We start from the raw sequence: 12098 nt of genomic DNA on the forward strand, positions 1-12098 counted from the left end.
GAGGGCCTGGCCACAGCCCTGTCTTCATGACAGCACAGCACAAGGCTGATGGGGAGGGATAAGGTGACCAGAGGTACAGATGCAGTAAATGTCTTGGAAGTGGGCCTCAGCCTCCCCATTTACAGAGATTAGACTGGGCTATGTAGCACCGTCCCACCCACACCCAGAAGCAATTGCACACCGGTGTCAGAACCTGGAGCCACAGGGACCCCAAACCCCTACCTGGTGTCCCTGGGGCATTGTTTGTAATTTTATGCTAGTCACCCAGGCTTTGTAAACTCTGGGCACTGACACCCCAGCTGGACAGGGCTTGCAGGGTATCTGAATTAAGCCATACAATTCTGGTAACCACTTAGCTGGGAAGAGAAAGCATCAGATGGGTGTCGGGGAGACTGAAATAACAACACAAACAGTGACACAGACACCTGGGAGGAGACAATCACATTATTTAACCATCAGTCAGCATAGAAGCTGGGCACAGGGTCCTGGGAGTCCCTTCCATATGCCACACATTAACCCTTTAATTGCAGGATCAGGGAAAGTGAGGGGTGCCCAGGGGAGGGACAGGGGTGGCAACAAACATACTCAGTGGCTCAGGGCCATGGCAATTTACCAGCCAATATAGAAGAATTTTAATATTCCAGCCATCTGCTGGATGCAGCCCTGCACACACCCCACACTATTCCATTTCTTCCCTGGGGGAGCATCCTGGCCCTCAAGTAGCAGGCAGTGCCTGCCAGACCCAGACCAAGTGGAAGAGACAGTGGGCACACGGGCCAGGCAGCCAACACCTGCGGGTTAGAGAGCCCCACCCTGGCAGAGTCAGAGCCTTGAGGCCAGGGAGACCACATATTCCAACTTTCACAGTGGGTGCGACAGGTGAGGTGGGAGGAAGGTGGGAGGGAGGTGGGGTTCAGCCCTGAAACCCCCCTACACACAGTCACTGAGGAAAGTCCTGACGCCAGGATGTGGGTGCCGGAGCCCACCCCCGAGAGCCCTGTCTCCAACGTCTGCTGATTTTTGTTGGCGTTTCTCTTTTTTGTTATTTTGCTTTCCACACTTTAAATAATCAATATAATTACTTTTAAATACAAAATACACCATGTCCTTTCTCTTCTCTTCCATTTGTTTGGGGTGATTGGGAGGTGAGTTTTAAATAAGGGTCTCAGCTCTCTAACGGGTCACAGGCTCCAGGTGGGAGGGCCAAGAGCCCCAGATGCCACTCCTCCCGTGGGGTGTCCAGGCAACCACTTCACCCCTCCCCTGGCCTGCCCCTGACTGAGGGCTCTCCACGCCCTGGCCCAGGGCTCCCTAGATAGTGAGGAGCCCTCTTGGGAGGTGGCACAGAGCTGATGTTGTGGGATTCCAGGTGGGCCTGGTTCCGATGGACAGGATCAGACAGAGATGGTCCTATCCCATGAAGCAGACAGGCCCCAGCAGCACCCCTCCCCGCCTCGGTGGGGCTCCCAGGTCTGAGAAGGAGGCATCCAGCACTGGCAGCTGCTCCAGCACAGGCGTTCGCACCTCCAGCACCGTCCGGCCTTGCTGTGTCTTTAGGGGGAGACAAGAAAGTGTGAGCAGGGTGGAGGCACCCCCCACCCCCTAACCTCAGGCCCAGGCTCACCTCTCCTCTGAGCACCTCGGCCCCATCAGGGTGACTCAGGATGTACAGATTGGGAGTGTCTGTGTGCCCATGCGTGTGTGTTTGCTTCTCCCCCACCGTGTGCCTCTGCTGGGCAGCCATGTGCCAGTCTGTTTACACATCTGCATTACCCTGTGTGACGCTGGTGTTTGTACCCAAGTGAACCTCACCCAATGGCTTCCATCCTTTCCACCCTCCTCACCGGCTTTTGAGCTCCCTCAGGCATCTCTGACAATCCAGCAGGACGGACTCCTCCCTGCTCCCCCTGGGTGCCCTGCCCAAGGGGTCTTCCCACCTCCTTCCTCCAGCCTGAGTCTGAGATCAGCCCCCGACCCAGCTCTTCCTGTTCCCACCTGGCAGCCATCTCTGAATTCTTTGACATAGGGGCTAGTCTCCGGGCTCAGCTCATCCTCATTGGCCCCGCGGAGTCTCAGGGGACCATCACGGGCTGCTCCAGAGCAGGGGTAGGAGACGTCCTGGTGGGCTGAGACGCTGAGCAGCCGCAGGAAGGTGAGCTGGACCACACCCACTGGGGAGCCCTCTGAGTCCACGTAAGAGAACTGGGAGGAGAGAGAGGGCTGGCCTCAGGGGGAGACAGAGATGGGCCTCAGGAACATCTACAGCACCAGGACAGCTGAGCCAGAGTCATGAGCAGGGAATGGCTGGAAGGCAAGGGCTGGGAAAGAAGTGAGGGGCTGAGTGGGAGCCAGGAGACTGGGGGTACACGAAAGGCAAAGTGAACATCAGAGGACCGCTGAGAAGGAAAGGACGAAAGAGCTAAGAAGTGGAGAAGGGGTGGCAGCCTCCGGGGGGGCAACAGCCAGGGGACTGTCACCAAAACCCAGAAACCACTAAGCCCTGAGGGGGTGCACTATGGGGCAGGGGAGGGGCAGCCAGGGGCCAGCTCTCACCTGCGTGACATCATCCCTAGGCGTCACACAGGTCTCACCCCCTGCTGTGAAGTTGCAGAAAACTCGGAAGGCATCCCGAGCACAGCCCTGGTTGGGGTCGACCCAGTACTCTCCTGTTGGGTGAGGGAGAGGGGAGGTCAGGGCCACCTAGGTCCAGGCTCCAAGATGCTCATTGCCCCCACATTCCCTCTTCCCTCCCAGCCCTCCCCATCATGCTGTTAGTCTCCTGGTCCTCCTCCCTCCCAGAGCCCTAGAATCCAGATTCTACTGCAGCATCCTACTGCTGCAGCCCACTTTCATCATGTGACACCTCTGCCCCCAACAGTAACCTCAGGCCCTCTGACTGGAGGAGGTCCGAGTATGGACAGCCTCATACTGGGACAACATGTGTTTGCAGGCGCTCACACAGATTCATCTGTTCAGGTGCAAACAGGTGTGTGCACGTATGTATGTTTATCTGCTCCTGCAGACACTGGGCTGATAACCAACTGTTACACACTGACCCAGATCAGTTGCTAAAGTATTGGGATACTTCTGACCCGGTTGGTAAATAGCTGCAGTTCCCAGCCCCTCAGCCCTCACCCTTAACCCAACACCTTCTCCAAGACTCCCCCAGCATCCATTCTGCTTGCTCAGTACCCATGCTGTTGGAGAGATGTTTGTGCTCCCTGAGGCTGGCACTGACCATCGGGAAGCTCTGGGTGGCACAGCTTCAGGTCCTGGCAGGTGCGAGCAGGGCTGTCCTGGGTCCCCGTCGGCCGCCTCATCTGCTCGATCTCCTCCCGCAGGGAGTCGAGTGAGCCAAAGATCTCCTCCAGCCCCCCAGGACTGCCGGGGGCTCCCCCGGTCGGTATGGCCTCATCTTCCTGCATCAGGCGGCTTCCATCCACCGAGCGCCGAGTCTTCTTGGGCATCTGAATGGGCAGTGGCTGGATCACCTCACCTGGGGGACCCTGGGTGCAGGGACAGATGGAGAAGGCAAGAGACGAGGTTGGTGTGAGGGTGAAGTATGGCAGCAGTGGAGCAGAGGGGGACGGCCCTGGGAGCAGCCCTGACTCCTCACTCACCGGGTGTCCTGGAGGGCCCTGCACACCCTTCTCTCCCTTGGGTCCGGCTGGGCCCTGACAAGGAATAAATGAGGTCATGGAGGGGTCAAGAGGTCAAGCATGGATCGAGGTCACAGAAAGATCAAATCAGCCTCCTGGCTGGAATAAGGGGCTCCTTGGGGGGAGTCTATTTGCCCTGGAGAGATATCATCAAGTCCAGAGGGGGTGGGGCAAAGGTCAGAGCTGAAGGGGGTCACTCACTGTGGCTCCTTTGGCTCCTTTGGGGCCAGCAGGTCCCTGTGAAGTGAGGAACAAGAAAGAGACGGTCACTGCAGAGGAAGGACAGGACTCAGAGGAGCAGGGAGGCAAGGTCCCAAGTCCACAGGAGCCTCGGGTTACTACAGGAGGGGCAGTCCTGTGGGAATACCAGGACATTCAGAGCCCTGCAAGTATGGGGAGGAGGGACTGGTGGTGACAGGACAAATGGGGGACCCTGAGGACTATGCTTGTTAGGCTGGTAGTTCCGTGGAAGTCATTGGGAGGCCATGGGTGGGCAGCAGAGGGGTTTAGGGGATTTAGTGGAGGAACAGAGGCAGTACTCACGGGGAGGCCGGGGGGACCTCCAGGACCAATGGGGCCGGATGCTCCTGGGATACCCTAGGAAGGGTAGTGGCTGGTTCAACTGGGTCCTCCACCCACACCCTCCTGAGCACCTGCTCGCTTACCCACAGCTGAGTCCCAACTCCAACTCCACCCCTCTCCACCCCACTCTCAACCCCCACAACTTCCGGGACCATGCCCTCTACTCACCGTCTCACCCTTCTGCCCAGGGGAGCCCTGAGGCCCAGGAAGTCCCCGATCTCCCTTCTCTCCCTGCTCACCCGGGGGCCCAATCAGTCCAATGAGACCTGGGTGGCCCTAGAGAAGGGTGCAGGCAGTCAAGAGAATGCAAAGAGGAGGCATGTGGATGGGGGAGAAGGGCCAAGAGGACACGGAGAGGGAGCCGGGCACAGGGTTGGTGAGTGGCCCTCACTGAGCAGGGACCCCCTGGGACTGGCTGCCTGAGGCCTGCAGCAGAGCAGTGGGCACTCAGGTCCCACAGGTTTCAGGGGCAAGGGTGGTGGGAGAGACACCTGGCTGCGTGTCTGTCTGTCACTCACCTTCTCTCCCTTGGCTCCAGCATCGCCCCGGAGACCAGGCAGCCCCGGGGGTCCCTGTGGAGAGATGGGAATTCACTCTCTTGAGGGAGAGGTGGGACCAAGTTCTCCCCAACAGCCTCCACTTCCTCCAGGGCTTCAGCTCTGTCCCAGGGCACCGCCCTCACCCCTCACCCAGCCCAATCCCAGTCACTCACCACAGGACCTGGGGGCCCAGCCTGGCCTGTAGCTCCAGGTCGGCCTTGCTGACCCTGAAGATTCGAGGGGACCACAGGGGTCAGGAGGAGCATCCCCACACTGCACCCCTCCCATGGCCCCTCACTCCCACCCCAGCCCAGCCCAGCCCTTCCCTGCAGTGACTCACCACTGAGCCTGGGAGCCCCCTCAGACCATCAGGGCCAGGTTTCCCTGCTGGGCCTGCAGGACCCACCGGGCCTGTCTTCCCCGGGGCACCTATAGCACCGGGATCTCCCTGAAACACACACAAGGAATGTGTCCTGAAGGGCAGAGGAGTTGGGTGTGGGCAGGGGGCAGAGGGTCCAAGGTGGAAGGTGTGAGGCAGGGAGGAAGGGCCAAACTCTAGGAGCCCCTAGTGCAGAAACAAGTATAGGGAACGCCTGTCCCCAAAAGGGCCTAACATGGGAGAGGTGGACATGGCATAGGCATTTGGAGACGGAGGCATCTGAGGGGTGGGAGGCGGAGGGGATGCTCCAGCACCAGGGTGGCCTTTCCCTCACCTTGGCTCCCTTCCCTCCTTGTCGCCCCTCGGGACCAGGCGAGCCAGCAGGACCCTGCAGATGGAGCGGGAAGGAAGAGCACATGAGGCCATGGGCAGCCAGGCTCAACTCTTCCCCCTTCGTGTCCTAGACACATACATACACATGCGCACACACACACGTGCATACACAGAGGGCTGATTCACAGATGTGCAGAACAGATACAGCTGTGACAGTTGTGAAAATACTGGGTAGTCTGTACATTTGGTGAAGGGCCACTTGCCCACACCCTACCTGGTGGCCCGTCTCCTGCCCCAGAAACTAAAAAGGTTCACCCCTGGCCCACAGAAAAGCTGGCCAGCCCCTTCTCCAGTTTCCATTCTCCTTTGTTAGTAACCACCACTACCCCTGGTGAAAACATACACACAAGAACCCAGGAACAAACATGCCTGAGATACCGCACACCCATCAACCCATCAGCTCCTGCACACACACTCGCCCAGGGCAATGAGGTACCGCATACCTTTAAACCCACCAGCTCCTGCACACACACCCACCCAGGGCAATGAGATACCGCACACCCTTAAACCCACCAACTCCTGCACACACACACACCCAGGGTAATGCAGACACCAGGCACCTCCCCGCCCGTCCCACCTGTCATTGCCCAGCCTCCAACCACACAGCCCAGAGACTGCCTCCCAAGGTCTCAGGGATCCACCTCACTTACCCGCTTTCCAAGTGGCCCTGGGGGTCCATTCTCCCCAGTGGGACCAGGGGATCCCTAGGGAGAGAGGAATTGGGGTGGCTGAGTGTTTATCCTCCAGCCAAGGGACCCCTCAGGAGTGGGGCACAGAAGAGGGATAAAGGGGATGAGGCTTGGGCTCAGGGGGGTGGTGGGGTCACCAGGCACTCACAGGCTGTCCTGGCTCACCATCCTCGCCTCGGTCACCCTTAGCACCATCCTGGCCCTGCAGAAGTGAAGCAAGGTCTGAGGTGGGCCCCCAACCTGGCTGGCATCACCCCCAAAACTGTCAATATCCCATCCCCTTGCCTGCCCTGCCATACACCCAGCTTCCCAATACCCAAGCCCAGCGGCCACACAGAGGCCCCCCAGTAGAAGCCCCACCCTTTTTGCCCCTTCCCCTCTCTGAGTAAGACTCACCCGAGGGCCACCTTCTCCAGGGGGGCCAGGGTCACCAGGAAAACCAACAGGACCCTGATCCAGATGGAGAATAAGAGTCAGGGTCACAGCTCCCTAAGCCCACCCAGCACATGCCACTGCCTCTCTAGAGGCAGTGCCCACCAGTAACCCCCAGGAAGAGGTCTCCTGCACCCCTTTCCCTACCACGTGCACTTCGTGTTGTCTAATGCCTCAGGGTATTAACTGCAGGGCATCTCTCACTTTCTCTCTGGATCCTAGACCCCGTGCATCCCTCTCGATGCCCCATTCCCAGAGCATCCCCCCGACTCCTGGGCTCCCCACACTCCAAGATCCTCCCTCACACACACCCATATTCCCAGGTCTGTCATTCACAGGGCCTGAGAGGACTCGGCCCCCACCGCCCCAAACTCACAGGGTTCCCTTTGGGGCCATCATCGCCTGTGGGGCCTTTAGGCCCTGGTGGTCCTGGCTCTCCTGGCTGCCCCGACTCTCCTTTCTCTCCACGTTCCCCGCGTGGACCCTGCAGAACAAGCAGAGGACACAGATGGCCCAGTGAGTCTTGAAGATCAGGGATGCAGCCTCTGCTTCTGAGACACCTTCAGCCATCCCCTACTCCCCTCAGTGACAATGGGACATAAACAGAAAGTCAAGCCTATAAGGGGAGTCCCCTAGTCCCCTTCCCTTCAAGGAAGGGGAAGAAGGGCTCACTCAGACCAGGGATCAGGCCTCATAGAGGATGGCAGGGAGCAGAGACTCTTGCTGCAGAGGAGTGTCAGCTCAAGGAGGTCACAGGAAAAGTGGAGGCAGGGTTGAGGCGGGTGATGGGGATTGGGGAGTAAGGCCTTGGTGCTGTCACCTTGACACCTGGCTCGCCCTGGATCCCTGGAGATCCTGACTCTCCTGGTTCCCCCTGCAAAGAGATTAGAGTCAAAAACCTCCTCTCCTTCCCAAGCCAAAAAATTCTGATATTCCCCACATCTCATTCTCTTTTGTCTCCCCACCCAAAATTGGCAGAAATCCAACTCCCATCCCCCACTTCCATGACTGGTCCCTTCACCCCCTTTCCAGTTACCTTCTCTCCAGGGGGACCCAGGTTCCCAACACCTCCCGGGGGACCTTGTGGGCCCTGGAAGAGGAACAGAAATAGGTGTCATTGCTTAGGAAGGAGGTGCCATTTCAGGGCAAAGTCCCAGATGAGCAGCCCAAGGTCACAGCAGTGAGGCAGTGGAGGCCTCCCGGGAGTAAGGGCTTCTCTTGGCCCCTGAGACGATACTAGAGTTTATGGTCTGGGAAAGGGAGGCAGAAGACCAGACATATTGATCTCAAGGGACAGGGGCTGAGATGACTCACATCAGCGCCATTGGGTCCAGCTGGACCTCGAGGTCCTGGGGGGCCAGGTGGTCCCTGGGGGGAAACAGATACACCACAGATGAGGAAGGGAAGTGAGACGGCTGAGCATGAATGGTGGAGAGAGGAGAAGGAGCAGCCAGGCCAGGGACTTGGCAGTGGGGTATGGGGTAGGGGCTGGCCAGGGATGGGGGTGACTAGTATGGGGGCTAGGGTCAGTAGGGGTCACACTCACCATAGGACCCACATCTCCTGTTTCTCCCTTCTCCCCAGAGGGGCCTGGCAAACCCTGTGCAGGTATACAAAACATGGGCCCAGGTGACCACCCCACCCAAAGCACAGCCCTAGGCAGATAGGCCCCACAGTCCCCTCTCCTCAGACCCCACAGGCCCTCCAGTCCTCATCAGCAGGCTGCTGGCAGGGTCTGGGGCAAACATCACCCCATCCTGACCCCACCTCTCAGCCCCTGTCCTATCCCCCAACACACCTGTAGGCCAATGGGTCCTGGAGGCCCATTGAATCCTCTTGTTCCTTCATCGCCTTTGGCTCCAAAGTGTCCCTGGGGTCCCCGAGCTCCGGGCTCCCCATCTGCTCCCTGCAGGGTTGAGGGAAAGCAGAGACAAGGACACAGGGATGGGTCATGGGTCAGGTGTTCTCTATCCACAAATACCACACACAGCTGGGTGCCAGGCCCAGAGCCCCTGCTCCCACTCCCAGCCACGAGGGCAGAGGGGAGCTGAGGGAGGACCAGAGGCTGCTGGGCCTTTGGTGGGGCTGGAGGGGTCACTCACCGCTGCTCCAGGCTGCCCCACAGGACCAATGGGTCCAGGGGGTCCAGGAGGGCCCTGGGTGAGAGAAGAGAGTCAGAGACACCAAAACAGGGAGAGAGGTCAGGTGGGAATGGCGTTAAAGGCCAGGAGGTCAGAAGTCAAGGTCATGGACACTTACATGTTCGCCCTTGTTCCCTTTGGTGCCCTTCTGTCCAGGGTCCCCCACCTCACCCTGGGAGGAGAAGGCAGACAAGATATTAGAGAAAGGTGATGGGTAGAGTGGGAAGGATGACATGACAGGGGCCAGGGGTCATGCCCAGGTCAGCCATCTCATCTGGAGAGAAGATTGGTCGGGGTCTGTGGGGTCCCTCACCTTGTCTCCATCCTCTCCAGCCACACCTGGAGGCCCAGCAGGACCAGGAAGTCCCACAGGACCCTGCACCCCATCTCGGCCAGTCGGGCCAATGGGGCCCTTCTCACCCTGTGGGACAGGAGGAAGGAGTCATGGCCTGGAGGTGACCCTCACCCTCAAACACCCCACAGGAAACTTGTCATAGCCCATCAACCCTAGGCTCACAGAGCCCTCCCCAGTACCCCTCCCCAGGACCCCCACACTCACCGGGACACCTTTCTCTCCTGCTGCTCCAGGGGGACCCTGCGGGCCTGGGCGCCCTGGCGGACCAATGGGTCCCCCTGATCCTGCTGCACCTCGTTCCCCAGGGGAGCCCTGAGAAAGCAGATGGTCAGACCCCCAGGAAGGAGACCCCAGCCCGCCCATACCAGAGAACCTCAGACCACAATCCCCAGAAGCTCCCAAAATCAGATGCATTCTGGCTGTCCCTGCCCAGCCCCACAGCCCCTGGTGGTATCGGGATGCCACTCCCACCCTTCCTCACCCACCCCTTTCCCGGGTCCTTTCTACCACCCCCCCCGGAACCCCAGACTCACTGCAGGGCCAGGGGGGCCAGACGGACCTTCATTCCCCTTCAAACCAGGTCCACCCTATGAAGAAGACATTTGGGGAAGATGAGACTTCACGGAAAGAGAAGGGTGAGAGCTGGAAAGGGAAGACAGGCTCCAAAAGATGGAAGTGGGGAGTGACATGGAGGGGGTCAGGGACAGGGTCAGGGAGGGTGCTCAGGATGCTTGGTGCTTGTGACAGGCAGGGGTCTGGGAGTCACACTCACAGCAATGCCTGGGAGGCCTCTCTCTCCTGGGAATCCCCTCAGACCAGCAGGACCATCCTTCCCTGGGGCCCCAGGGGGACCAGGGTCACCCTAAAAGGAAAGGAGAGGTGATGAGCCAGAGCCATGCTCCCAAATTAAACAGAGAGCTCTCCAGCCCCCCTCAAATCGCCAATTACCTGTTCCTTTCAGCACCCCAATCCCCAGTTCCCCAACTTCCACTCTGCCTGGCCCCTCACTGACCTTTGTTCCTTCTTTTCCAGCCGTCCCAGGTAGTCCCTGCTCTCCAGGGGGCCCCGGGGGGCCTGGGTGACCTCTCTCCCCCATAGGGCCGGTTTCTCCTGCTGCTCCCTAGACAAAAGCAGAGAGAGTTCCTGATATCAGGCCCTTCATCTCACTGTCTGCCAAAAGAGCCCACCCTGGCCACCCTAAAACACTCCTCCAGAACCCCTTTATCCCTGCCCCAAAGCTCCTGGGAAATTCCCCGGCATTCCTGGGCCACTGCTGGGTTTTCTCCTGCCCCATGTGGAGTAACTACACCACCTTGTGTCTCTGTTGGGGAACTGCCTCTCCTGGGGGACAAGACGATGAGAATGCGCCCCAAAACAGACTGAAGTTCAGGACCCCTGCCTGAAATCCCAGCCCCCACTATTGTCCCCAGCCCCAGGAGTCTGGGTCAGGTGGACCAGGGGCAGGGGTGTGTGACCGAGAGAAGAGGGGCAGACAGACTAATGCTAGGGTCCGGGGTCCACTCTCTCCTAGGGACAAACCTACCTGAGGTCCCACCACTCCTGGAGGACCAGGGGGGCCAGTCTTCCCTTGGAAACCCTAGGCGAGGAAGAGAGGAGAATGCAGTGAAAGCAAGCGTGGGCGCTGTGGAGCAGATTCCCAGGAGGAAGGATCCCAGGCAGGATCACACCAAGCCCTGGGCCCTGGGTCTGAGCAGCACCAGGGCAGGCTCCACTCTGCCAGGAGAATGTCCCTGTGGGCTTTCCAGACAGCTCTGGGGTTAAAGGGTCTGACGGAGCCCCCGAGAATGGGTGGCCAGGAGCATCACTCACCACTTCTCCTCTCTGGCCTGGGTGTCCCGGAAGCCCGTCCTTCCCAGGGGGGCCCTGGAAGGGGTTCAGGTGTCAGGTGAACTCTCGGCTGGAAAGGGGGTAGGGAAGAAGGACTCAGAGAAGCGAGGTGGGTCAGAGCTCGGGGTCAACTTACCGGGGGTCCTTTCGGTCCAGGAAACCCGTTGGGACCCTGAGGTCCAGGGAGGCCCTAGAGACAGAGGTGGGGGGAGTCAGGAGAATGGGGGCAGGGGCTGAGTGGGGGAACTCAGCTTCCTTCCTGGGGTGAGGAGGGAGCTGGCTCACCCAGGCTCCCTGGGGAGCTCAGGGGAAGGGGACTCTCGATCCACACTCACCCTCTCTCCGGGGGGCCCATGGGGGCCATCACCACCAGATGTTCCCTGTGGGGGGAAACAGAGTCAGGAGTGGGAAGAGCTGCTTTCCAGCTGTCCCCGAGGTCAGGGTGTTGAGGGAGAGCTGGGGCTGAGTGGGCAGGGGGCAGATGGAGCCTTGTAGAGACCACTCACCTTAGCTCCAGACTTCCCAGTGGCACCTCGGGGTCCCCGCTGACCCCGTGGACCCTACAGAGGGAAGAGGAGTTGTCAGAGAAACCCAAATGCCCCCCTCTGGACCCTGAGCCACCTGTTTCTCTCCCCTGCACTCACCGTGGGGCCCCGTTCTCCCCGAGGCCCTGACTTCCCTGACAGGCCCTGGTGGGAATGAAGCAGAGAGAACATTACCCAGGGTGAGACTCCCCACAGACCCCCTCTACACCTCTCCAGCCCTTCCCTTCTCACGCCCTCCCACCCCCCAGCTTACCCGGGCTCCCTTCTCTCCACTGGCGCCAGGAAAGCCAGGAAATCCTAGGGACCCCTGGTGAAAATGGGGAAATTGAGAAGGTATGAAAGGTAGGGTTCAGGAAGGGGCAAAGGGGGTCAGGAAAGGCCACAAAGGCAGTGGCCAGGGAGACCTGAGCTCTGCCAAGAACTAAGTGGCCTTGGACAAACCCCTGCTGCTCTCTGGGCCTCTTTCATCATCTATAAAATGGGAGTCAGCTAAATTCCCTCTGGGGTCTCCCACTGCCCTGCATCTGTGCTTTCTG

General features: G+C 59.5%; 1 protein-coding gene across 4 annotated transcripts in view; it reads right to left on the bottom strand.

The window, feature by feature from the left end:
- Positions 1-298: 298 nt before the first annotated feature.
- Positions 299-12098, bottom strand: part of COL11A2 (collagen type XI alpha 2 chain) — a 29780-nt gene continuing 17980 nt past the window's right edge. For 2 of the 4 annotated variants that reach the window (XM_054557380.2, XM_054557379.2), the window contains 35 exons: positions 11816-11869; positions 11662-11706; positions 11524-11577; positions 11353-11397; positions 11154-11207; positions 11000-11053; positions 10713-10766; positions 10182-10289; positions 9942-10031; positions 9703-9756; positions 9374-9481; positions 9128-9235; positions 8933-8986; positions 8776-8829; positions 8472-8579; positions 8220-8273; positions 7988-8041; positions 7710-7763; positions 7494-7547; positions 7050-7157; positions 6638-6691; positions 6390-6443; positions 6203-6256; positions 5494-5547; positions 5121-5228; positions 4954-5007; positions 4760-4813; positions 4410-4517; positions 4203-4256; positions 3861-3896; positions 3621-3674; positions 3239-3506; positions 2554-2666; positions 1996-2202; positions 301-1551 (listed from right to left, as the gene is read on the bottom strand). In XM_054557380.2, the coding sequence (XP_054413355.2) occupies positions 1411-1551; positions 1996-2202; positions 2554-2666; positions 3239-3506; positions 3621-3674; positions 3861-3896; positions 4203-4256; positions 4410-4517; positions 4760-4813; positions 4954-5007; positions 5121-5228; positions 5494-5547; positions 6203-6256; positions 6390-6443; positions 6638-6691; positions 7050-7157; positions 7494-7547; positions 7710-7763; positions 7988-8041; positions 8220-8273; positions 8472-8579; positions 8776-8829; positions 8933-8986; positions 9128-9235; positions 9374-9481; positions 9703-9756; positions 9942-10031; positions 10182-10289; positions 10713-10766; positions 11000-11053; positions 11154-11207; positions 11353-11397; positions 11524-11577; positions 11662-11706; positions 11816-11869 (2781 nt within the window). In that variant the 3' untranslated portion in view covers positions 301-1410. Of the gene's footprint in view, positions 1552-1995; positions 2203-2553; positions 2667-3238; positions 3507-3620; positions 3675-3860; positions 3897-4202; positions 4257-4409; positions 4518-4759; positions 4814-4953; positions 5008-5120; positions 5229-5493; positions 5548-6202; positions 6257-6389; positions 6444-6637; positions 6692-7049; positions 7158-7493; positions 7548-7709; positions 7764-7987; positions 8042-8219; positions 8274-8471; positions 8580-8775; positions 8830-8932; positions 8987-9127; positions 9236-9373; positions 9482-9702; positions 9757-9941; positions 10032-10181; positions 10290-10712; positions 10767-10999; positions 11054-11153; positions 11208-11352; positions 11398-11523; positions 11578-11661; positions 11707-11815; positions 11870-12098 lie in introns of all 4 variants that reach the window. The other 2 variants (XM_054557377.2, XM_054557378.2) reach the window with 2 other exon arrangements.

The sequence above is a fragment of the Pongo abelii genome, chromosome 5 (genome assembly GCF_028885655.2).
Source record: "Pongo abelii isolate AG06213 chromosome 5, NHGRI_mPonAbe1-v2.0_pri, whole genome shotgun sequence".
NCBI classification, from domain to species: Eukaryota; Metazoa; Chordata; class Mammalia; order Primates; family Hominidae; genus Pongo; species Pongo abelii.